The following is a 27,138-nucleotide window of genomic DNA, read 5'->3' on the forward strand; positions in this document are numbered from 1 at the left end:
GAGAAGAGAGCCACCAAACCCTGCCTCTGCCAGGAGAGAGAGCTGTGGAGAGATGACAGAGATTGTTTTTTTTTTTTTTTTTTGAAAGAAGTGCTCTCCAAGGCTGCATTTTTTTGATCAAAATGACAAGATAGATACAGTTCCTTGCTAAAGTATTTATACCCCTTACTTTTTTCCCACATCAATTTACATTAAATGTCACTAATGCACCATAAAAAAAAAAAAAAAAAAAAACTGAAATATGTACATTCCATAAGTATTCATTCCCTTACGCATTATTTAGTTAAAGCACCTTTACAGCCTCAAGTCTTTTTGGGTATGATGCAACAAGATTTGCGCATCAATATTTAGCAAGTATCTGCTATTTCTCTCCTCATCTCTTCACCTCTCAAGCTCTGCCAGAATTGTTTGATTGGGTTCAAGCCCAGGTTCTGGCTGGGCCACTCAATGACATTCACAGAGTTGTATATAAGCCACTCCTGCTGCGTGCTTAGGGTTATTGTCCTGACGGAAGGTGAACCTTCTGCCCAGTCTGAGGTTCTGAAAGCTCTGGACTAGGTTTTCATTAAGACTATCTCAATATTTTGCAGTGAGCTTTTCTTCTACTCTGATGATTCCCTTAGTCCCTGGCACTGAAAAACAGCCCCACAGCATTAGGCTGCTACCAGCACACTTTACTTTTGGGATGCAGTTTGCAGTTAATGAGCAGTGCTTGGTTTCCTTCAAACACAATGCTTGGAATTGAGGTTCATCAGACCACAGAATATTGTTTCTTGCAGTCTGAGGGCCCTTTAGGTGCTTTTTTTGCAAATTCCAAGTGTGTTTATGTGTCTTCACTGAGGAGAGGGATTGAGTCTTGCCACACTGCCATAAAGCCCAGATCAGTGGAGTGTTGCAGTGATGTTTGTCCTTCTGTAGGTTTCTCCTATCTCTGCATATGGTTATGAGGCTCAACTAGAGTGACCATCAGGTTCTTGGTCACCAGTCTAACCAAAGCCCTTCTCCATCAATTGCTCAGTTTGGCCAGGAGGCCAGCTCTAGGAAGAGTTGTGGTTGTTTCAAACTTCTTCCATTAAGGGTAACGTAGACTACATGCTTCTGTGAACCTTCAATGCAGCAGATCTTTTTCTGAACTCTTCCCCAGATGTGTGGCTTGATACAATCCTGTCTCTGAGCTCTACATGCAGATTTTATTTTTTTTTTTTACCTCAGGGCTTGGTTTTTGCTCTGATATGCATTTTCAACTGTTAGACCTTTAATTAAGACATGTGTACCCATTCAATTGAATTTGCCACTGATTAACTTCACTCAAAGTGTAGTAACATCTACAATCAATATGAATGCTAATGAGCTAAATCTTAATTGTCTCAGATAAGGGTGTGAATACTTATGCAATTGAATCATTTCAGTTTTTTATTTTATAATACATTTGCAAAGATGTTAAAAACCCATTTTTGCTTTGCCATTATGGTATATGGAGTGTAGATTGATGTGGAAAAAAGTAATTTAAAGCAGTTTAGCATAAGGCAGCATCATAAAATATGAAAAAAAAATATGAAGAGGTATGAATACTTTCGCAAGGCACTGTAGATAAAAGCTTATAAAATTTTCACTAGTGGTTGCAGACCTGTGGACCCCTCAGGATATGAATAACATTTGGCATTGTGCTTCTCTCAAAAATAATGTACAATCCAAATAGTTTGTGAGAGTGAGTGATTCTCTGGAGGTTACTTGTTCTCTGGTCCTTGGTGTAGGCGGATAATATCACAATAGCAGTAATAATTAATGATTCTCCTTATGCCATCTCAGTCTGTGTGAGTATTTGAGAGTGTTTGGTGTAACAGCTGGGAGCGCTGGGCAGCTCTTCTCACGAGAGCTTCCAACAGCTCTGCCAAATTAGCCAAACCACAGTATCTATCACAGCAACTCAACTTGTCAGGGATGGAGGAAAATGAATATATATTTTATATAGTTACAAAAACCACAGTATATCACTCTATACTTCAGTATACTTGGTGTTTCTTTTTATTTGATGCTTGTATATCCACTGTTAGTAGACAAATGAAATATACTAGTCAGAGTGAAAAGTGTCTAAAGAGTTTATTTTCTATAAGTTCACAAGGCCAAAAGTGCCCATAGCTGAAGAAACACCCACATAAAAATCAATGATCTTAAAGTAGAGCAAATAATTCCCAACTTGGCTGAATTTGAACTTCATACTTACTTCTCCAGGGGTAAAGAATGATGATGTTTGCCGCCTTACATGGCAGTAGGCATTTATATCATCTGAGTCACTGTTCAAAGGTCCCTGTTTGCCTTGAACATCTAGTCAACAATCTCACTGCGACCGCTAATGGCAGCGTATACCATATGCACAGCCGCACATCATTTATGCTGATGGTGCCAGCCGTGTCAGCGGTTAGACTGTGTGTCAAACAGACGGGCACATTTGGTGCGAAGGCAGATGCACCACTGGGTGTTGTGCAAATGAAACTCCCTAGCACCTGACATCCATATGAGAAGCCAGCCAGAAGCCGCTCCCCATGCACGATAAAGATAAACAGGCTTGTAATAGGCTTGGAAATCTTTTTCTTTTCAATACGCCAGTTGTTCACAGATAGCAATCAACACCTTGTAGGTATTTCGGTTGCTTGGGAGCGTCAGCTGACGTTGGCGCAATAGATCATGCCTCTTGCTAAATGCCAACAAGAGCCAACAACTTGTCCTTCACGGGAATACAAAGGAGCACAACTAAACACACAGCACTTGACATTTACTTACAGTCTCCAATACACACAGCAGCTCATAGAGGATGGAGAGGAAATGCATCGCTTAGCCAATAATCTTCCTGCTACTAATTTTTTAATTACTTTTTGTAGGATTGCCATTATTAAATGCACTGAAATTAAATCTGCTCGTGTTCATTCGTTCCATTATTGCTCTTCGCAAATTTGTTAGGACAATTAATCACTAATTACTTCAACTCAAACTAATTCTGAAAGATACTGAAAATCACATAGAATAACAAACAGTATTTCTTCTAATGAAGAAAAGAACTAAAAGTTGAACAGCTATTACATTTTTTAAAGCATGACAGTAGTCCTTTTTTAAAAAAAAAAAAAATGTCACGTAATAACAAGGGGGTCTGGGTCCAAATGCGGGAAAGTAGTTTTTTAATGAAAATAATAACAAACAAAACAAAACCAAAAAGCCAACACGGCAGACTAAACATAAACTCAAACATAAACTGAACAAAACAAGAAACACGGTCAAGAGCCAAGATCCAGAATACAGAGTACACGACAGAACATAAAGACAATGCAGACATGAAGCAGGAGTGAGAAGTGAGAGTTCTTATAGTCCAGATAGTGAACAGCTGTGAGTGAAATCAGTGCTAATGACAAGACAGATGTGAACGATCAGGGGAGTGCAGTGCAAGGGGAACAGCGACCTCGAGAGGCTGAGGGAAGACCCACAGCCCCGATCATGACAGTACCCCCTCCCTACGGAACGGCTTCCAGACATTCCCAAAGTCTGGAGGGAGGAGGAACGGAGGAAGGCAACTCAGGGGGAGAGATGGTGGGCCAGGCCCGTGCAGCGGAGTCCCATGGACCCGCCTCGCCACCCGAGGAACGCGAGCCGGCCCCGCCGCTAGAGGAGCGTCAGCGGACGCCGCCGCCATAGGAACGCGAGCTGGCCTCACCGCCAGTGGAACGTGCGCGGTCACCGCCGCGTCAGGAACAGAGAGCGCGGTCGTCTCCACGTCAGGAACAGAGACGGCGGTTGCTTCCGCGTCAGGAACAGAGAGCGCAGTCGCCTCCGCGTCAGGATCAGAGAGCGCAGTCGCCTCCGCATCAGGAACAGCGAGCGTAGTCGCCTCCGCGTCAGGAACAGAAGGCGCAGTCGTCTCCGCATCCGGAACAGAGAGCGCAGCCACCTCCGCGTCAGGAACAGAGCGCGCAGCCGCCTCCGCGTCAGGAACAGAGAGCGCAGCCGCCTCCGCGTCAGGAACAGAGATAGCGGCCGCCTCCGCGTCAGGAACAGAGAGCGCAGCCGCCTCCGCGTCAGGAACAGAGAGCGCAGCCCCCTCCACGTCAGGAATAATAATAATAATAATATTTTTTATTTGTATAGCACCTTTCATACATAAATGCATCTCAAAGTGCTTCACAGACATGAAACAAACATAAAAACATCAATGTAAGATAATTAAAGCATTAAATAACTTAACAAATATAAGCAATTAAAAATATATAAAAAATAAACAATTACATGACTACACAAAAGTAAGAAAAGAGTATAACCAATCAAGTGCAAGAATTACACATATTTCACAAGCTAATTATGCTCATATGCAACTTTAAAGAGATATGTCTTAACACGCTTTTTAAAGACATGAATATTAGTGGACTCTCTAACTTCATTTGGAAGACAGTTCCAAATTTTTGGAGCATAGTAACTAAAAGAAGTACCGCCAGATCGCTTGAGATTTACTGTGTAATATGTTAAAAGTCCAGCACTAGAGGAACGTAGCATTCGGTTAGGAATGTATCTCGATAAACAGTCAGATATATAAGAAGGTGTCAAGCTGTGTAATGCCTTATAAACTAGTGTAAGAATCTTAAAATCAATCCTTTGGTGCACTGGGAACAGAGAGCGCAGCCGCCTCCGCGTCAGGAACATAAAGCGTGGTCGTCTCCGCGTCAGGAACAGAGACGGCGGTTGCTTCCGCGTCAGGAACAGAGAGCGCGGTGAGGGCCGCGTCAGGAACAGAAACAGTGGTTGCCTCCGCGTCAGGAACAGAGGTCTTGGTCTCCGGCGCGTCAGGCACGGAGATAGCGGACACCGCCGCATCAGGCACGGAGATAGCGGACAACACCGCCGCGTCCGGAACAGAGAGCACGGTCACGGCCAACTCAGGCACGGAGACAGCGGACACCGCCTCGTCAGGAATGGAGATGGCGTTCCCCGCCGCGTCAGGAACAGAGGACGCGGTCACCTGCGTGTCAGGAACGGAGACAACGGACACTTCCGCCTTCCCACGGAAGAGCCACTCCGCCCCCACCGCAAAGCGGGAACGCAGTCGCGCACTTTCGGCCCTACAGGCCTCCATCTCGGCCAGGTAGCCGTGAATCACCTCCTCGAATCGAGCGGCCGACGCCGCCTCCGCCTCCTCGGAGAAAAAAAAATTACTCCCCGCTGGACCCATCTGTGATGTCTGCATTCTGTCACGTAATAACAAGGGGGTCTGGGTCCAAATGCGGGAAAGTAGTTTAATGAAAATAATAACAAACAAAACAAAACCAAAAAGCCAACACGGCAGACTAAACATAAACTCAAACATAAACTGAACAAAACAAGAAACACGGTCAAGAGCCAAGATCCAGAATACAGAGTACACGGCAGAACATAAAGACAATGCAGACATGAAGCAGGAGTGAGAAGTGAGAGTTCTTATAGTCCAGATAGTGAACAGCTTTGAGTGAAATCAGTGCTAATGACAAGACAGACGTGAATGATCAGGGGAGTGCAGTGCAAGGGGAACAGCGACCTCGAGAGGCTGAGGGAAGACCCACAGCCCCGATCATGACAAAAAAAATAATAATAAAATATAGTGAAACTCAAAATTAGAGAACTCCATAATTTCCTAAACCATGTAAAAAACTTAAATAAGATCTTTGAAAAAAAACTCTGATCAAAATTAGAGAACACTTACAGATTCCTCTAAGTTATGGGTGTTAATCTGGCAACTGATGCTAATTTCCTTAATTATATGGCAAACCCTATTTAACTGGCAGCATTCCTTCAATTTTTACTGAGATTGCAAGATGGTGGGCCGCTCTAAGGTGACTGAAACTCTGCGACAGTAGGTTGTCCAGATGAAGGCCAAAGGGATGACACTTTCAGCCATTTCAAGAGAGGTTGGTCATTCCAAATCTGTGATTTCTCAAATATTGCAGGTTTACAATGATACTGATTCAGTCGTCCATGTAAGACAAATGCACAAGAAGACAGGATAATGCAGAGACTCTCAATGGAGAATTGGTTCAGCACTGCAGCTGGAATTGCTTGCCAGTTCAGCGCTGAACAGGGTAAGGATCTGTCTCGGCATGTTTAATTAAAATCAGGCTGAAAACGCACTCTGCAGTGACCAAGTCTTTCATCAGCAGAAAGAATCAAAAGCCTGAGCTCACCTTTACAGAACTGGTCCAAGGTTCACTTTAGTGATGAGCAAGTTTAATTTATTTGGGTCTGAGTATGACGGGAAACATGTTTTGAAACATGTTTTACATTTTCCGCTGGTCATAGTACACGATATAACTACAGAAGAGTCAAGTTTTAAATAGGACATATATCAAAACTTGTTGGTCATTTTTGAATGCGATGCTATATTGGTCTCATAGGATTCAATGATCTATGCTAAGCTATGCTAAAAGTGATATCGCCAGAACAAGAGAACGGCTGAATGGATTTCAAAACGGTAAAACTCAACTTATTAACTCGGGGGGAGTTGGAGAATGAGCCTATTTCCAAAAAAAGTGGAGTGTTCCTTTAAAATCTTCAAAATGGTTCTTTTAGGAACTGTTCACTGCAAAGTTCTTTGGGGAACCAAAACTGGACCTTTATTTTTAAGAGTGTAGATCTCAGTTATATAAATTTTTCTACTTTATAGTTTAAAGCCTTTGGCCTATTTGAGATTTTTCATTCACTCAAAAACCCACATTTTTGTGCCAGAGAAGTGTTTGTCCTACATATATCTACATGTACGTTCTAGCCTTCCTTCAAGAGCTAATTTTGAGGGTGACATTAGCGTTATTTCAGAAAAAGACATTCTGTTCATATCTGTTGATTTACTCAGGGGAGACATTTACAAAAATACAGTAAATGTGTACACTCCTAAAATATTTCCATTTCAGCACCTTCAGGGCAGGACAGGAACCGTCGCAGACCCTGGGGAAATCTGCTGGGGAATGTAAGGAAAACAGAAAAGCAAATAGAACGACTCAAACAGAAACAAGACAGGGACATGGAAAAACGCTGTACCCTTGTTCAGCGTTAATTCTATTTAATCTAAGCAGACGAGCCTGTTTAGATGCTATCCATGATTTTGATATATTCTGTATTCTAAGGATAAGGCTTGAATTGAATATTAAAAAGGTTTTGGAATTACCTGAAGTAGTTATATTAGCCATTTGTTATGAATGTTGCATGCTACCAAGCATAACACCATGAGCCATAATTCTTGTTTTACTGTGAGGGGAGACACAAAAAGCCCATAAACCTTTTTAAAAATCGTATAAAAGCGTTTCTACCAAAACTCAGCTGAATGCTGTGAGTCAAATTTGCTTTATTACCCACATTTGGACTGTGTGAGAATGAGCCGTGCAAGCACAGGAGTGACAGAAATGGTAGATTAAGGTCTCGGATCAAAAGTGCCATCATTCTCTGGGCTAATTGTCTGAGGAGGAGCAGTCAAAACGCTTGATCCTCGTAGACTGAGAGTAAGCACTCGCTTTAAAGAAAATCAATATCTCTTCCCAAACAAATGACAGCTAAGAGTCCCTGGCACAGGGCTAGAATTCAAATCAAGAGTCTAGCGGTCCCAAAGGTCACTATTATCTGCATCATCAGTGTTGGGTGTAACGCGTTACAAAGTAACGCGTTACTGTAATAATATTACTTTTATCAGTAACTAGTAGTGTAAGGCATTACTCGTCTGAAAATTGTAATATTATTACAGTTTTCCCAAGCTAGTTACTTGCGTTACATTTGCCAGTAGCACCTTCATCACACACAAGGCACACGACAACACAGAGAACAGAAGGGAAGGGGAGGGGGGCGCGAATGGAACAGTGATTGGTCTGGGTTTGGCACGAGGTATCATTAAATTACCATCACCGATTGGTCGACAACCGGCAGCCAGCAGCAGAGTGGCACTTGCAAAGAGAGACCTGCAATCCCGCGGGACCCAACGCAACAGAGTGCGGCGCGGGACAAAACTTGATGGAAGTGCGTGTGCTGATGCGGGCGGGTAGAGACTTGTGTGTGTGTGTGTGTGTGTGTGTGTGGGATGCGGGATGCGGGAAAATAAAATGATTCGCGGGACTCCCGCAATATAGAAATATCTAAACATAAAATATCTAAAAATAAAAAAAATAAAATGTTATTCATCTATTGCACAAAAGCAGCAAGAACAAAATATATGATTAGTAAGAGCAAGAATAGGCAGTTTCAATTTAAAACTTGTTTGCAGCATGAGCAATGTAGCCATCTGCTGATTTTTGGAACGCATCGCCAATCAATAGTGTTTAAGATAGAATTCACTCACTGCTCAAAAGTTTTGAACAGTGCTGAATATTGCGTGCTTACGAATCACAACACAACACAAGTAGACCTTTATGAAAGATTAATTGTGCATAATATCCATTGTGTTATAAGAGCTTTATGAGATCGCGTATGCACTGGATGCACGCAGTAGGTCATGCTTTTTTGTTAAGAATAACAGTTTTTTGTGTAAGAAAAAAAAAATGTAACTAGTAATGTAACTAGTAATATAACTAGTTACTTTCTCCAGGGAGTAATAAAGTAAAGTAAGGCATTACTATTTTTGAGAGTAATATGTAATATGTAATATATTACTTTTTTGAGTAACTAACCCCAACACTGTGCATCATACAGTCATAACAATGAAACATATGCTGATGAAATGCACATCTGCAAACTCAGAGCCACTTTCTTTCAACATCCAATAAGTATTAATAGAAAAAAGAAAAAGTTTCTAAAGAAACAGTTCACTTAGACAATATATGAATCATTATTTACTCTCATATTCACCCTCATGTGAAAACTGTAATAACACATGCAGCTTTTATAGTTTATAAGTTGTCTTTTGTGTTCCACAGACAAATTAGTTAAAAGGTTCTAACAAAATGAAAAGTTCTCTCTGTTATGGACTTGAATTACATCATATCTGTTTATTTTTCATGAACTCTTTCATGAATTCATGAATTCTGTGGTTTAATTACATGGTCTGTAGGAGATACAGTAGCAAGAACTTTGCTGATGACCCATTTAAATAAATGCACAAAAGTCACGGACACTTGCTGTATTGCATTGCTACACTCACAGAAGTCAACAGGAAATTATAGATGTGATGTCAAAAGGTTTTTATCTGATTTCAGCTTCTAAATGCTTTTATTCATGTGTCCTTGAAGATGGAACATTTGTGAGTGACATTGACTACAACAGAAATGTGAAGACAGTGCCCCAGATCTTACACTGTGCATGAGGCATGTAAATTAATCACAAAGCTACTGAATAGCTCAACTCTTATGAAATATGAAAGCATGCTTCTACATTATAATGCATCCAGCATTATGTAATGATCCATTTAGTATCTTTTAAAAGACATTCATTTGTTTGAGGTTAAAAAGAATATATGCATGTTAAAGATGTTACTGTCTCTCTGATACTGTGATGCTTGCTCACCAATGGATCATTTGTGGTGAATGGGTGCCGTCAGAATGAGAGCCCAAACAGTGTGCATTTTGTGCAGACGCTACCAGTCAAAAGTTTTTTAACAGTAAGAATTTTTATGTTTTTTTAAAGAAGTCTCTTTTGCTCACCAAGCCTGCATTTATTTGATACAAAGTACAGCAAAAACAGTTTTTTTTTTACTATTTAAAATAACTGTTTTTTATTTGAAAATGTTTTAAAATGTAATTTATTCCTGCGATTTCAAAGCTGAATTTCTAGCATCATTACTCTAGTCACGTGATCCTTCAGAAATCATTCTAATATTCAGATTTGCTGCCCAAAAAAACATTATATTACTTATTTATTATTATTATTAAAATAAATAAATAAATAAATAAATAAAAAGAAACAGACTCCAAGCTTTTGAATGGTATAGTGTATAGTGTATAATGTTACAAAAGCTTATCATTTCAGATAAATACTGATCTTTGGAACTTTCTATTCATCAAAGAATGTCCTCAACTGTTTCAAATATTGATAATAACAAGAATAACAGGTTTCGTGCAGATACTATATAATGAAATTCCACGACTTTCAAGTACTTTTCAAGCACTACTTTTTTTTTTTTTTTTTAATTTCAAGGACTTCAAACTGAAATCTCACTTTTATCACAGGAATAAATTACATTTTAAAATATATTCAAATACAAAACAGCTATTTTAAATAGTGAATAAAAAAATACAGTTTTTGCTATACTTTGGATCAAATAAATGCAGACTTGTTGAGCAGAAGAGCTTTAAAAATCTTACTGTTCAAACACGTTTGACTGGTAGTGTATTTCTCTCCTAATTCAGATGAGACAATGTTTTTACTAGCGAAAGTAATATTGTGAACAGAAGAAACATATTTTAGCTGGAAGCAATTATTTGAAGTTAAAAGCATCTTAATGAATTTATTAATTTGTTTCTTACAAACATACAACTGTCTCATTTCACAAGAGCTAAACTGATGGACTGTAGTTGTTTGGATTACTTGTAGATGTTTTTATCAGCAGTTTGGACTGACTTTCTAACGGCACCCATTCACTGCAAAGGAACCACTGGTGAGCAAATAATTAAATGCTAGACTTCTCCAAATCTTTTCTGATGAACAAACAATCTTATCAACATCTTGGATGGCCTGGGGATGAGTAAATGTCATCAACTTTTCAGTTTTTTAATGAATTACTCCTTTAAAAAGTGTGTTTTCTGGTTGAGAAAAAAAGAAAAGAAACTATAAAAACTACATGTGTCACTAAAAAAATTTAAACTGCTTTGCAGTATCAATATAAAAATAAGTGTTGCACATATTGAAATTCTTGTCATTTACTCACCCTCCTGGCAGTCCAAATCCATATGACTTTATCAAGCATGAAACAGAAGGATGAGCAATGGTGATTGTAACTGCTGAAGCTCCAAAAAGCACATAAACTACCATAATTGAAATCATCTCTGCAATGCCTTCCAAGTCATTCAATTGATTTGCGTTCAAATCTGCATTCACTCAAAGTTGCATTCAAATCTGTGTGTGCACTCATTACCAAATACACACATGAAGGCAATGAAGAAATTAAACTGCACACTAACCACATTGTTTTTTTGCATGTATAATCAACATGGTGTGAAAATGAATGAGATGACAACACACCTTTATAATATCTACTTTGAGAACCCCTGCTCGAGTGCACAGTAATCATGTATCAAGTTTGAAAACGACAAAGACTACAAAACCAACAGGTTGTCACAGTCAGGCAGGGTTGAGGAGTGGAGATGGATGAGGAGAACCGGAGTAAATGAAAATATATAAGTTTATAAAATAAAACACTGATTATAATAACAAACAAACAAAAACCTGGAGCATTAAACAGGAACATGTAACATCAACAACGGACAGCTGGGAGTGATCAGACACAGACTTAAATACACAGAACACAAGGCGTGGCTACAAACAAGATAACAGGATAACGAGGGGGAAATACAAATATGGGCATGGATAGAACCAAAAACACTAAACCAAAAGGGGGAGCAAATGGGACAAACCAAAATAACTGGAAACAGAGGGGGGAAAACACTAGGAAAACAGAACAGGACAGGACAAAATACTGACATTACACCCCCCTCCCCAAAAGGCGCGTCTCGCGCCGTCTAACATCCATAGGGGAGGGAGGGTGGGCGCCCTGGAGACCACTAGACAGGGATACAGGAAACACAGGATACAGGGGTGGTCTCCAGGGTGGATCAGGGAGCTCCGGAGGCCATGGCCGGGTAACCAGTCCAGGAGGCCATGGTGGGTCTGGGAGCTCAGGAGGCCATGGCCGGGTAACCAGTCCAGGAGGCCATGGTGGGTCTGGGAGCTCAGGGGGCCATGGCCGGGTAAACAGTCCAGGTGGCCATGGCGGACCTGGGGGCTCAGGAAGCAATTTTCTTGGGGGAACCTAGGGTATAGTCCACCCAGGAGAGCACGGAAGGGCACGCAGGAGAGAGCTCCGGCTCTGGAGGGCGCGCAGGAGAGAGCTCCGGCTCTGGAGGGCGCGCAGGAGAGAGCTCCGGCTCTGGAGGGCGCGCAGGAGAGAGCTCCGGCTCTGGAGGGCGCGCAGGAGAGAGCTCCAGCTCTGGAGGGCGCTCTAGAGGAGCGGGCTCTGGACGGTGCTCGGGGCGAGCGGTCACTGGAGGACGCTCCGGCGGCGCAGTCACTTGTGGACTGGGCGGAACCAGCAGAGACTCTGGGAGGCTGGGCGGAACCAGCGGAGACTCAGGGAGGCTGGGCGGAACCAGCGGAGACTCTGACTTGACGGTAGCCATCTTGGGTGCAGATTCAGGCTTGGCGGCCATCTTGGCCGTGGACTCAGGCTTGGCGGCCATCTTGGTCAGGGACTCAGGAACAATGGCCATCTTTGCCAGGGATTCAGGCTTGGCGGCCATCTTGGCTGGGAACTCAGGAACGGCGGCCATCTTGGCCAGGGATTCAGGCTTGGCGGCCATCTTGGCCGGGAACTCAGGAACGGCGGCCATCTTGGCCGGGAACTCAGGAACGTCGGCCCTCTTGGCCGGGGACTCAGGCTTGGCGGCCATCTTGGCCGAGAACGCAGGAACGGCGGCCATCTTGGCCAGGGATTCAGGCCTGGCGGCCATCTTGGGCGGGAACTCAGGAACGGAGGCCATCTTGCGTGCAGACTCTGGCGTGGCAGCCATCTTGCTTGCAGACTCAGGCATGGCAGCCATCTTGAGGGCAGATAGTAACATGGCGGCCATCTTGTGAACCGACTCTGGCGTGGCGGCTGGCGGGCTTGAGCACGGAGAGAAAGCCGGCAGACTAGAGCGCGGAGAGGGGGCCGGCCACATCGGGCTGAGGACATCGGCGGAGCTTTGGAGGATGACTGGGGATAGGAGACTGGGCTGGCGGTCCGATCCGTTGGGACGGTATGTGGGGATTTTAGGCTTAGGACAGGCTGACCCAACGTGACGCATTTCAGAGGGGACTGAACGATGAGACCTACTGACACTCTTTACTTCTTCGAGTTCAAAATCAGAGCCATTTAAATAAAGAATGAGATTGATCAGTTCGATCAAGGAGAAATTACAGGCAGGAGAATCACAACGAATCGTCTCATCATTCAGTCCCATCAGAAACACGGCACTGAGAAAGGCATCGGGCCAGCCCACCTGATAGGAGAGCTCGACAAAATCCGCCACATACCGCTCCAAACTCCGACCGCCCTGCCGCAGTCTCCACAGGTCTGCCTCAGCCCGATTCATTTTCTTGGGTCCGTCATTCTGTCACAGTCAGGCAGGGTTGAGGAGTGGAGATGGATGAGGAGAACCGGAGTAAATGAAAATATATAAGTTTATTAAATAAAACACTTATTATAATAACAAACAAACAAAAACCTGGAGCATTAAACGGGAACATGTAACATCAACGACGGACAGCTGGGAGTGATCAGACACAGACTTAAATAGACAGAACACAAGGCGTGGCTACAAACGAGATAACAGGATAACGAGGGGGAAATACAAATATGGGCATGGATAGAACCAAAAACACTAAACCAAAAGGGGGAGCAAATGGGACAAACCAAAAGAACTGGAAACAGAGGGGGAAAAACACTAGGAAAACAGAACAGGACAGGACAAAATACTGACACAGGTGTCTTTCCTCAACTCAGCAAATTATAGGACAACACCTGTGCTTTACCCACTAATAAATATCAATTACAATGATCCCTATTACTGTAATGACACCATCAAACACCTGAGTCTAAAGTAATTATCTTGGTCAAGGTTTTCAGAGATGGTTTACATCGTTAAGTAATGGTAAAATATATGACTTGAGCTGTACCATAATTGTTTATGCATTAATCACATATAATGATTTCCCAAACAGCTGCCAGTGATTTAATTACAAGAAATAACTTGCTCAAATCTCTGCCATGATTAAATGCAACTTTAATAATCATGGTTATTTGTTGGTCTAATGAGACTAAGTCAATCTAATTTAGTCATTAATGAGTGACTAGCATCTCTTTGAAGGGATTAAACAGATCCACTTACAATGAACCAGAATTAATGTTAAAAAAAAATGTTAATTTATATGTCCTTAACATTTCAGTGATTCCTTTAACAGATAGATGATAGATGGACACTGAGGACAACTGAGGGACTCATATGCAACTATTACAGAAGGTTCAAATGCTCAATGATGCTTCAGAAGGAAAAACCAAAGAATATGTGAAACCTAAAAGACTTTTCTAAAGAACAGCGGGCAGTTTAACTGTTCAGGACAAACAGTGTCTTATTCAGGTCATTACAAAATAAAAAAATAACAGGGATTTTGTATGATCCCTCTTATTTTAAATAATTGACATTTTGCAGATTCTGCAAGGTGTATGTAAACTTTAGACTTCCAACTGTAGATAGATTTACATCAAACATATACAGTATATGAATTTAACAATATACCTTATAAAGTAAAGGTGATTGTCCAAGTTTCAGCAGTGCTATCGTATTGGTCACATTTGCACTTGCTTTGACTCGTTTCAAATCTTCTGGGTTCCCATATTGAACGTCCACCACCTCTGCCTGGAGAGAAAAAAAAAAAAAAAACATTTTCAAACATATACCGTTTTAAAATGGTTCAGTCTGACCTCTCTGGCTGTATGTGTGTGAGGAATAACAAGGCTCTGATTTGTAATGTTGTGACTCACGTAACTCATCCCATAAAGCCAGCTGTCACATTCATTACAGATAGCAAAGCATGAGTGAAAACAAAGTGAACATCTCAGGCTGTGTATAATGGGGGACAAGTACATATATTAGCCACCGCACTATAAATCAAGCACAGACGCAGCATAGATGTCACAGCTCCGAAAGAATTCGAGGCAGATTCATGGCAGCTACAGGCCACGGCGTCCTTTTTGTCATTTAAACCAGAACCCGGTGTGTGAGTTTAAGAAAAGCGAGTAGCTCTGACTGACGAGAGTTGATGAGGTGGGGTCAAACTAAATGCTATTTAAGGCCCGGAGACACAAAATGGAAATGCATTACCTGAGTTTGATTCATTTTTCTCGGGCCTAGGGGGAAATGAAACACGATTCCGGCCAGGAGACTACATCTAGTCGGTATCACGAAAGCCACGAGACCATTGAAAGATGGGATTTATCACTAATGTCTGCATTTGCATTAGAAAAGTGTTCCGTCTAACCCCAAAGAAGAGGCAGAAAATTGGGAATGGATGAGATTTGCACTGAGAGGCTGTCATTAAGGTAATGAAATTAACGAGGGCACGCATTGCGGAGAACAAATCGCTTTTCTAGACGAGCGACGGCTCCTTTCACGAGTCATCTCACCCCCGGCGACTCGAAGCAGCTAGAGGAAAATAACAATTGTTTTCACATCTACGTGATTGAGGAGCGGAAAGAAATACCCACCCCGTAATTAAACATTATTTTGAGGAGAATGTTAAATACCACCCCAATCACTCTGCGCCATTAGAGGCCAGACGGCGAGAGCGACGACATGTCCTCTGTGAATAAAGATTCGGCACTTCTTCAATGCTCAATTCGTTTTTCATTTTGCAAGAGGCCGTGAAGCATTATTACAGTGAGAGAACCTCTTGAAATTTCAAAGGAATTTCAAATGCCCTTCTTGTGTCCATCTGATTGAACTTTTTGTAAATATCCATGTAAGATTACAATTCGAACTTTGTTAACACATCGGCTTTGTCGAGGTGTTGCAGAACCGTTTCATCATTTCGCTGCTTTACTTTTTATATAACTCAATCAATGTTAAATGAATACAAATGACCACTCCCAACAGTATAGCTCACGTATCAAAGGAAACACTGAGAACAAGGTGTTTCATGAAGCGCATATAGAACAGGGATTTTTTTTTCTTCTACACTCCAACGTACATCAGCTACAACATCAAATCCTCTGTGTGGCTCGTATGTTCTAAAACAACCAATGTGAGAGGTCTATGCAATTCTGTATTTGTCAAAAAAAGGCTTAATGAAAGACGGGTTTGCGACGGCGCTGCGGGGTGTCCACCAATCACTGTTTGATCCCAATGGTTTTTCATGCAAAAAAAAAAAAAAGAACCAATTTATCCAATGCTAGTTAAGAAGCCAAAGTATGTCCCTTTCTTAAAAAAAAAAAATGTTTAAAGTAAAATTAAATATTAATGAACAAGTACATGACTCATCAGTACTTATTATTTTAATGCAGTGGTTCTCATCCAGCTGCTGAGGTCCAGGAGGCCTTAAGATGACTTAATATGATTAAAAATAAGACATATGCATTCAAATTAAGAAACTAAAGCAATAAAACAACTAAAAATACAGATATGTCTTATTTTAATTCACACCTCAACTCTCTTTTTTCTTAAAACATATGAAAATCCTCACTTTAAAAGTGTGATTTCTAGACTTGGAAAAGTCATGTAAAATAATACAGTTTATGATACAACAGTTTATGATACAACTAATGCACAAATCATTTGTTTTGGGTAAGCAAAAATAGATATTGAGCATTAGTAAAAATTACACACACATTTATTAAATAAAATAAATATTAAAATAAAATAAAATAATAAAGTAAAATAAAGTATAGTAAAATACAATAACATATTGCTATAAAATAAAATAAAATATAATTGGGTTGAAATTGTAAGTAACATATTTTATAAATAAAATGCTGGGGACAAAGTGACAGATTCCTAAATGAAATTAAAATACACAATGGGATTTCTTTGTTGATTGAGCTTTGGTAAAAAAAGGGCATTCTTTACTGGTACAAGTGATCACTTTCAGCATCATTTGATTGAAAATTGTGTTTCCACATGATTGACTCAATGAAGATGTCAATATCTGTGCTAATGCACAAATAATTTGTTTTGGATAAGAAAAAAAAAATAAAGTTGTGCATTAGTAGAAATTACACACACATTTATAAAATAATTAATTGGGTTGAAATTGTGAGTTAAATATTTTATAAAGACATAAAAATCGTTAAACTTACGTTTTATTCAGTAAATCATGAACAACTAGAAAAGTCCTGTAAACTAATTTGTTAAAAATATTCAGGAATCCTGCATTCAATTTACAGAAACTATGGTTGTTGGGACATTGAATATTGTTGTAGGCAAGGCTACCATTTTAATGGCTTTGCATTGTAAACATAAAAAAGAGAGACATTAATATAAGTCAGAGGTTAAAATGCAACTCTTAGTTTATACAAAATGTATAAAAAGGGGTTTTCGGCTCGATAAAAAAAAGTAAAAGACCTGTGTCTTTGAGTAGGCCAGAAACACACCTGAACTAAGGCCTAGTCCACACATACACAGGTTTTTTCATTAACTTTTATAATATTTCTAACTTTTATGATAATTATTTTATTTTATTTTCCTCCAAAAAAAATCTTGTCCACATGAAAAGTGCTGTCAAGAGCATGCCAAACCAACAGGTGGTGATAAAACCTTAACCGTTAAGTCATGTTGGCCAATCAGAAGCCTGAAAAAACAGGCACTCCATCATCACAAGCCAAAATCTCTGGTTTCACCGGCTACATGACAACATTGCAACCAGAGTTTCTGAAAATCTTCTCCCTGGCATGAGTTTTCAAAAAGGTTCAGTTTCAGTGACCTGATACTATGTTTGCTTGTGGACAAACGGCCAAACCTCATAGAAAAAGTTGCGCTTTTTGAAAATACCCGTGTTCATGTGGACAGGGCCTAAAAGAAAAGAAGAGGAACTTTCATTCTCACTACCTGACCTCACTTTCTTCTTGGTGAAATTAAAGGCAGTAATTGCCCAGCGCCTGCACCTGATCATCACTAATATGGTGTGGAGAGAAATAGCCAGGGAGCATGGAGGATTTAACTCATCAAAACTAATTACCCTCGGGAGCCCCCTCAAACTTATTACTGACCAGAGGTAAAGCCTCCACTCAAATTACCACAAGCTATCAAATTACCTGCAAGTTTCTCTGTTTGTTTCTTGTTTAGACTTCAGATGATTTTGGCTGTTTAAATTGAGCAAAATGCTGGGGACAAAGTGACATTTATAGATTCCTTGAAGAAATGAAAACACACAATGGGATTTCTTTGTTGATTGAGATTTGGTATAAAAAAAGGACATTCTTTGTTGGTACAACAATCATTTTCAGCATCATTTGATTGAAAATGATCTGTTTCCACATGGTTAACCTAATGAAGACGTCAATATCTGTGCTAATGTAAGAAAAATAGAAGTTGCGCATCTATTACACACAAATTACAGATATATTCCTGGTATCATTGTGCATGATTCATCAGTGCATGTTATTCCAAGTAAAATAAAATGAAATAAAATAAAATAAACCAGGGCTCTACAGTGCAACCATTTCTGTCGCACTATGAAAAAAAAATATTTAGGAGCACCAGTGCTTTTTGCAACTGAGTAATGTTTCACAGACATATCTGACAAATCCTTTCATATAGTGTAGAGAGAGATTCATTGTGCATTGTAGAAAGCTTTGTTGATTATAATGGAACTTGTGAGATTGCGATGAACTAAGATGAGTGACAGCTTTTAATGATTTTTAAGGGAGTTTGTAAATGAGATATTGATTTAATACAAAAGTTAAATAAACAAGAAGGTAATATTAAGTGACTTACATTGTCTGACTATAACAATATTGCCTGATTTTGCTCTATTGCGTCGTCAAAAATAGTTTAAAACAAAGTCACAAATGAGCCGCTGCGCATCTCCATTCAAACACAGCAGAGTTTTGTTTATGAATGAATGTGCATTTTTAAACTAATCTAGTGAGTCAATGATTCAAATTTTCATTAATAAAGACAGTCACTTGCTTTATTCCTGAATGAATCAGCCGTTCAAACGAATCAAATGAATGATATGATTCAGTAATTCAATCAGTGACTTGATACCACCTACTGGCAGTTTTAGTTTCATTTTTAAAGTATCTTTTTAGTTATTTAAATCATTTAATATTTCTATTTTAAATTTTATATTTAAAACATTAATCCCATGAATTTATGAATTTGATTGCACTCATGCCACCTCTGAGTCTCATTAAACATGAAAAGCCATTTTTGTGTTCTTCTGTGCCACCTCTGTAGTTCAAATTAATTTTCTTAATACTGATTTTATTTGATTGGTAACTTATTCTTATTCTACTTGTTCTTATTCTGTTGTTTTGCTAAGAAATGTTGACAAGCTTGTCAAATATATACAGTCAAGCCCGAAATTATTCATACCCCTGGCAAATTCTGACTTAAAGTTACTTTTATTCAACCAGCAAGTTTTTATTTTTTATTTGTTTTAATTAGAAATGACACAGACGTCTCCCAGAAGATAATAAGACGATGTACATTTGAACAAAAAGTGGCTTGTCCAAAATTATTCACACCCTTCTCAACAATCAATAGAAAAGCCTTTATTGGCTATTACAGCAATCAAACACAATATAATTGCTGACCAGCTTTTTGCTTTTTGCATGTCTCCACTGGTATTTTTGCCCATTCATCTTTAGTGATGAGCTCCAACTCTTTCAGGTTGGAGGGTCTCCTTGCCATCACCCTGATCTTTAGCCCCCTCCACAGATTCTCAATTGGATTTAAGTCAGGACTCTGGCTGGGCCACTGCAAAACGTTTTTGTCTGCTAACCATTTCTTAACCACTTTTGCTGTGTGTTTTGGGTTGTTCTCGTGCTGAAATGTCCACTTGGTGCCAAAGGCCAAGTTTCTCTGCAGACTGCCTGATGTTGTTGTTGAGAATTTTGATTTATTGCTCCTTTTTCATGGTGCCGTTTACTGTGATTAGGTTCCCTGGTCCACCGGCTGAAAAACACCCCCAAAACATTAGGTTCCCACCACCATGTTTGACAGTGGGGATGATGTTCTTAGGGTTGAAGGTTTCTCCTTTGTTATGCCAAATGAAGGCTACATCATTGTGGCCAAACAATTCAATTTTTGTTTCATCTGACCATAAAACAGAAGACCAGAAGTCTTCTTTGTCCAGATGAGCATTTGCAGACCTGCGTCCTTAGAACCCAGCGGTGTGCAGTGTTCGTTGGACTGTCTGCCTTGAGATGTTGCTACCAGCAGAGCCCAGATTCATCAGAATAGCCTTGGATTCTTTTTTTACCTCTCTCACTATCCTCCTGGCCAGCACAGGTGTCGCTTTTGGCTTCCGACCACATCCTCTGAGATTTTTCACAGTGCGAAACGTCTTGTATTTTTTAATAATACTTTGCACTGTAGTCACTGGAACTTCAAAACATTTAGACATGGTCTTATAGCCCTTTCCTGACTTGTGAGCAAACACAATGTGCAGCCACAGGTCCTCAGTGAGCTCCTTTGTCTTAGCCATGACTGTCCACCAGCAGCAGAGAGCTTCTGTTTTTCAACTGTTGAGTTGATTAAAACAGCTGTTCCCAATGAATCAGGGTAATTAGGATGCTTTAGAACAGCTTGGACTATTTGGAATGGTATAGAACTTTGGATTTTTCCATAGACTGTTTGCAAAGGGTATGAATAATTTTGGACATGCCACTTTTTGTTCAAATATAAATAAAAGCTGAGAAAAAAAAAAAAAAAAAAAAAATATATATATATATATATATATATATATATTTTTTTTTACACAATGATGCCTCTTATACATCGTCTTATTATATTTTGGGAGAAGCCTATGTCATTTCCGGTCAAAAAAAACTTGCTAGTTGAATAAAAGTAACTTTAAGTCAGAATTTGCCAGGGGTAAGAATAATTCCTGGCTTGACTGTATATATATTTTTTTTAAATTTGACATAAAAGATGACATACTTTTAAGTTAGAAAAATGCCATTACTTAGAAAAAACTAAATTCCCCTTTAATTTACTTTAAGGAGTCAAATATCACCACGTAATGGGAAGGCTAGTTTTTGATCAGATTTCTTGATTACTGATTAGAAGGTGCTCCTAAAATTCTGACTGTGTTCCTAATTTTTTTAAGTTAAGAGCACAAGTGCTCCTAAAAGTAAGCATAGAGCCCTGTAAACCAATGAATGAAATGAATGAATGACCTTTAATTTGTTGCTTCTTTGATTATACTTAATTTACTGGCTCATTGGGAAAAATGCAATTAAAATGAAATCAATCAAGACACATTCCTAAAAAAAGGTTTTGACTTTATTTTTAGTACTTCATTATTATTACTTTACAGTTGGCAGAATTAGTTAACACTGCATATCCACAGCTAAATGTCCGTGGATAGTGACTGTGGCAATGCTGTACATCTCTACGTTTTCAGTGGAAAAGATGGTGAATTTTTTAACCCAGCTGTGGAGCTGGGAGTTGGTAAAAGTACATAATGTTAAATGCCCAGTGACCCATGAGTAGCTCAGGATAGTTGGATGAATCTCTAACGCCTCAGCACGAGATCCCCGAGCATTTCATCCATCAAGTCGGTCATATTTGTTTTTCCCTGCTGCTTTTTAGACATTGCAAATGCAGTTTAATTTACATCAGAGCCTTGAGTATGTGCAACATTATGATGGATGACTTTGACCACCCCTGTAGAGGGCGACATGAAAGAGTGACTGTGACTGACTCTGAGAACTTTTTACCGAAGCTTATCCCTGTTAGATACAGTGTGTCTGTCTTGAAACGGATAATGGCAATGCATCTTCCTTCGACATTTGCTGTTCCCTTTGGAGACAGAAAGCATAACCTCTAAAAATAGCTGATGAATATATCACACACGTGTGTGAAATGGGTTCAGTCTTGCATAATGGATTTGTTTTAACCTTCCGACGGGATGAAGCGTTCAGGGCTGTGAAAGTGAGAGTGTGTTTGCATGAAATATCTAACACTAATTCAGCTGCAGCCAGCAATTTATCGTGCAGTACAGTCAATAATACAAAAGGTCACCAAGTAACTTTGTGTTCAATGATTCTTGATACTCTATTATAAACGATAAAACTGTTGAAGTCCTCCAATTTGACCGGCTGAGTGGCATTCAAACAAAATACATCTTACTGACCCAAACTTTAAAAATTGTACTTTTTAGTTTTAACAAAACAAGCAGTTTCAGACCCCCCTTTTCATGTTTTGGACCAAAGACATCTAAACAAACCAAAAACAAAGGACAAAATGTTCTTCCTGTCATAAGAGAAATGTTGCCCAGTAGTTTGCTACAAGCGTTGAACTCACTGTCTCCTCGCAGCAGATCTTTGTTTGTGTGCACACCTGAGGAATTCCCGTTGCTGTTTTGACTCCTTTACATATTTTATAAGCTCTGAGTGAGTTAGAAGCTGGTAAAAATACCACCATATATACACAAACAACAAGTGCATTCAACCCAGCATACAGCATTATTTTGGATAGTGGCAAGTTTGCATAGTGGCAAGTTTGCAAACTAATCACAAAAGCTGTCCAGTCAGGTTGTGATTACACCCATATGCTTTTTGATTTGTATCTTAACAGGGTTCCTACAGATACCGTAAAGTGAAATTACAGGACTTTCAAAGACTTTTCAAGCACTATTTTTAGATTTTCAAGGACTTCAGATCAGATGTCTCACTTATCGAGCAATGTCTTTCATTTCAAATTCTAAAAACAGAGAAATAGATAAATAAGATTATACTAATAAAAATGGCAAAAATAAAGGGAAACACATGTAAAGTATACTATACTTCTACTATAGTGAAACCACTGTTATTTTTCTTGAGGGATTTGTGTTTTTTTTTTTTTTTTATTACTGTACTGTATTAATGATTTAATGTTTGCTACTGTCTAATAAAAACTAAATTAGAAAAAAAAATAAAAAATCACAAAATCACTCCGAAATCCTGATCTGAAACGATTCACGAACCCGCAAAAAAAATTTGCAAACCCACTCCAAAGTTCCAATCGAAATCAAATGACCTTCCAAAGGGGATTAATAAAATGATTCCTCGCAATCCATCCAATTCATTCAATTCACTAAAAGATTCACAAACCAGTTCTGATCTAAACCAAATGATTCGCAGTATGCGCTCCGAAGTCCCTACCTGAATCAAATGTTTCACGATACGCAAAGTTCTAATCTAAATCAAATGATTTGCGATATATTATTTGAAGTCCTGATCTGAATCAAAAGATTCGTGATACGCGATCCGATTGAAGGGCTTTGAAATAGTGAATCATTTTGCGACGCATTGGTTTAACTGATTCAGAGTTTCGAAAAGCTCCATTTCACACATCACTATGTAAGATTGTAAAAGGGATTAATTACATAATAATTTATAATTTAGCTCAAAGGGAATCGAATATGATTCAATAGGGAATTTGAACAGAATCGCTGTTTTACGGCTGTTCAGAGTCGACGCGCGATTCATTCACAAGCCGTCTAACAGAAACTCTGCAATGGATATTACTATCCAGAATATAGTGAAAACACTATATATAAGCACAGTAGCAAAATCAGCAGTTTAAGACATTAATTTGTAAGCACAAAACACAAGATACTTATCTTTTCTAATAAAAATATGATTTTAATGGATAAACCTAACACATACAAACTAAACTAACATAAACACACGCATTCACACAGGTTGCAGAAAGAGAAAGTGAGGAAAGAATGAGTTTAAAGGAATGAAAATATGAAGTCCCAAGTTATAGCAATATGCATTTGCTTAGACCTGAACAACCATCAATCACTTAATTAACCCTCGTATTGAGTCTCTCAAAGAGGTTATTAAACTTTATCAAATGCACCAGTTCAGTTAGAACCTGGAAGTTACTTGCGTTGCCTTTGTCTGTGAAGGGAATTCCTTTCGTCGCTCGTTCCAGAAAGGGTTTTCCCGAGGTTGCTGATTGGTTGGTGGTCGGTCAATGTGATGGCTGGATATGAGAGATGTGCGTGCGCTGTTAAAGTTCAGGTCCGTGAAGACGTTTAAGTCGGTCGCGGCTTGCACAAACTTAACTAGACACGAAACTCTCAACGGAAAGAAATAAAAAAGGATTAAAGAAAAAAACAGAAGTGGAATGATCTCCTCATGTTTCCTTTAGATGAGGAGGCTGGCATGCAGGCCAGGCGGCGTCGAGACGCGGCGGCGCGAAGCACGTGAAGAGCGTTGTAAGGAGTAAGAAAAGTTGCAAGAGATAAGAGAGAGATTTTAGGGTGTCCTTGGTATTTAAACTCAGCTTTTGGACACCTCCCAAAATGATGTCTTGACCAATTAGAACACTGGCTGAACTCCGGTGGGCTGCTGGTTCCACCTTCCAAACCATAAATCACCATGTTATCTTATTAGTCCCGTGATCCCAAATTCCCGCTCTTTGCAGAGATAAATTTGGACATGATTTCTATAACAAGACAATAATACATTTCGCAAAGAATTGAATTACAGGAACATTTTGAGAATGCGATTTCCAACTCAGACATATCAAACATCAATATAAACCATTAAACTATTCAATAGTTATCAAAAGGGACATACACAATAAGTGATTAAAACATAATAGACAAATGTGTGGGTTACATATATGATAGGAAGTTACACATAGAAATGAGGAGTTGCTCCTTAGTTCTTTAGCACATTTTAGGCGCATATGTACATCAATAGACAGTTTTCTGTGCCCTTCTGTGAGGGTCTGTTCTCTAAGCTGGGAGGTCAAAAGTTTAGGGAAGGAATTTCCGTTGTGTCCTGTGTGTGGGGGAAAACCAACCATATCGCTAATGACTTTAATCATGTGATGTTCAAAATGTGCATCTCTTTGACCATTAATCTTGGTTACTTGCTCCAAATTTGACAATCTCCTTATTCGAAGGATTTGATTATGAAGAAGTGTCTTTGTGTTAATTTTGCAAGTTCTTGGTTAGTCAGGTCTGCTTCAGGCTGGCGTTCTGGCGCCAGGCTATGAAACGTCAGATTTATGACGGGCCTCTTGTGGAATGTACGTCTGTAGAAGTGTTCTAACTTCTAATAGACTCTCTTAAATTGTCTGATTCGTGCTGAAATCCTACAACTACCAGTGTTGAGGAAAGTAACTTTTAAAAGTAATGCATTACAATATTACGTTAGTCCCTAAAAAAGTAACTAATTGCGTTTGTTACTTTTTATGGAAAGTAATGTGTTACTTTTGCATTACTTTTTTAAATCAGGGCAGGGCTTCCTTGTATATTTTTAATATAAAAAGTTCTATTTTTGGCAAATGTAAAAGCCTTTTTACATCAAAAGCCTCAGGCTTAGAGAAAAGTAAATTCACGTCTGTACAGTAGAACGCAGAAGAAAATATTTAAAAAAAAAGGAAAACAAATATTAGATTATCTTGAATAATTTTTGCTTATTAATATGGATGAATTAGATCATCGAAGGGCGGCATCAGTTAATAAAATGGGATTAAATACATAAAGGATATTTGTATTATTTAACATATGTAATTATTGCAGGTTTGCATTGAATTTCACAGTTTTTATTCATTTTGAGGAATACTGTATCAGTTTTTTTACTAGTTACTTGGAAAAGTTAATATATTACGTAACTTGCGTTACTTGTAATGCGTTACCCCCAACACTGATCACTACGTGCTTTTTAAAATTGATACAAGCAAATTTGGAAATGAATGACTCTTTTAATTTGATCTGGTCACAAGTTGATCAAAGTGACAAGTTTGAATTAATCGGAGTGGTTCCAGCATAAACGACTCAAATGATTTGGTTCATCTGTTACTCTTTTCGCATTTTCAGCATTTTCATTTTCATAATTCAAGCACTTTTTAAATATGTCTTCAGGATTTTTGCTATTTTCAAGACAGTTCCAGGCCTTAAATTTCAAAAAGTCAGATTCAAGTATTTCAAGTACTTAAAGCTCCTTGTACTGTATGAACCCTGTCTTAAGTTTGGTATTAACAATTACAGTGTGAATGCAAAGTGATTCAGGACTAAATGTATGGTTTTTATTGTTAGTCTAGAGTTCTAAACCCATATCTGATATGTCTAGTATCATAGGTGTGTTGATCACTTAAGTATAACAATATAATGTAACTCACCACTAGATTTCCCACAGCCGAATAGGCAGCAAAGGCAAAGGGTTCAGTCGTGGATGTGAATGGCTGGTCACACCTCACTCCATTGGGCAGGTAACACTGGTTTCCGCTCTTATCGATGATCGTGCTGAGGGCGGGTCCAGGATAGCTCAGAAGAGCCGTGTGATTGGTCACCTGGACGTCTTTTAGGCCGAGCTCTTCCCAGCGCTGAGCGATGTACCTGACCTTGGCCTCTTCTGTGAGATCAGACAAGCTGTCAAAGTCCCTGTGTCGAAACAGAAAGGAAACATCAATAAATGCGTCAAGGATTTTGCAAAGGCTGCCTTCACGACCCAACAACAAGACAACACTTAACAAAGCATTGATGAATATGTGCAAGACTCATTATCATTAGCGTAATTAGCACATTGTTGACTTTAGGTTAGCATTTGTTTTCCTCAAAGGTATTTACATGGTCTATTGACGTGAAGCTGCGGCTAGGAACGAGGGACAGAAACGGAGAGACGGCCTCCATAATTCATATTCCGGACAAGCTTCAGTTAATGTAACTGATGAATATGGCAGTGCAGGGAATCAACTGTCTCCTGAACAAACGGATGCACTATTAAAAAAGGATTGCCGGGAAAGAAAGTAAATTAGCAACAGACGGTTAAACATGAGAGAGAGAGATGAAGCGCCGCTAAGGTGCTCTGGCAGCTCGGCTTCGCTTATTTCTTACCCGTCACAGCACGTGGAAGGCACAAAGAGAAACACATTGTTATCTTGTAACTTGGAAACTTTAAGAGCTCTCAGGCCCATCAGCATGCCAAAGCTCACTCTGTGATTTTATAGGAGAAACACAGCAGGCCTGCCCATTCTCTCTATTCTCTCTATTCTATCTTCAAAACAAAATTAATTGAAGTGTAAAAGCAAGCCCAGAGCCTCCAGAGACTATAAATCATTTAACTGCACTTTTTTTCTCTTTATCCACTATGATAAATTTGCACAAGTTGATCACTGCCACATGACACCTTCGATATCCTTCACCCAAACTGGGACAGATTGTTCCTCTTCTCCACTAACAAACAGTTCTCTCATTATAGTACTTTTTAGGTGAAACAAAAATCATTCAAAA

At 39.4% G+C, this 27,138-nt stretch overlaps 1 protein-coding gene across 1 annotated transcript in view; it reads right to left on the reverse strand.

Moving 5' to 3' along the window:
* Window positions 1-26,828, reverse strand: part of LOC141293482 (inactive N-acetylated-alpha-linked acidic dipeptidase-like protein 2) — a 247,038-nt gene extending 220,210 nt beyond the window's left edge. Inside the window, exons 1-4 of the mRNA XM_073825517.1 lie at window positions 26,743-26,828; window positions 26,028-26,289; window positions 14,475-14,594; window positions 15-42 (exon numbers count right to left, since the gene is read on the reverse strand). Coding sequence (XP_073681618.1) covers window positions 15-42; window positions 14,475-14,594; window positions 26,028-26,289; window positions 26,743-26,828 — 496 coding nt within the window. The remainder of the gene's footprint in view (window positions 1-14; window positions 43-14,474; window positions 14,595-26,027; window positions 26,290-26,742) is intronic.
* Window positions 26,829-27,138: the final 310 nt, after the last annotated feature.

This window comes from Garra rufa, chromosome 20, assembly GCF_049309525.1.
Source record: "Garra rufa chromosome 20, GarRuf1.0, whole genome shotgun sequence".
Taxonomy (NCBI): domain Eukaryota; kingdom Metazoa; phylum Chordata; class Actinopteri; order Cypriniformes; family Cyprinidae; genus Garra; species Garra rufa.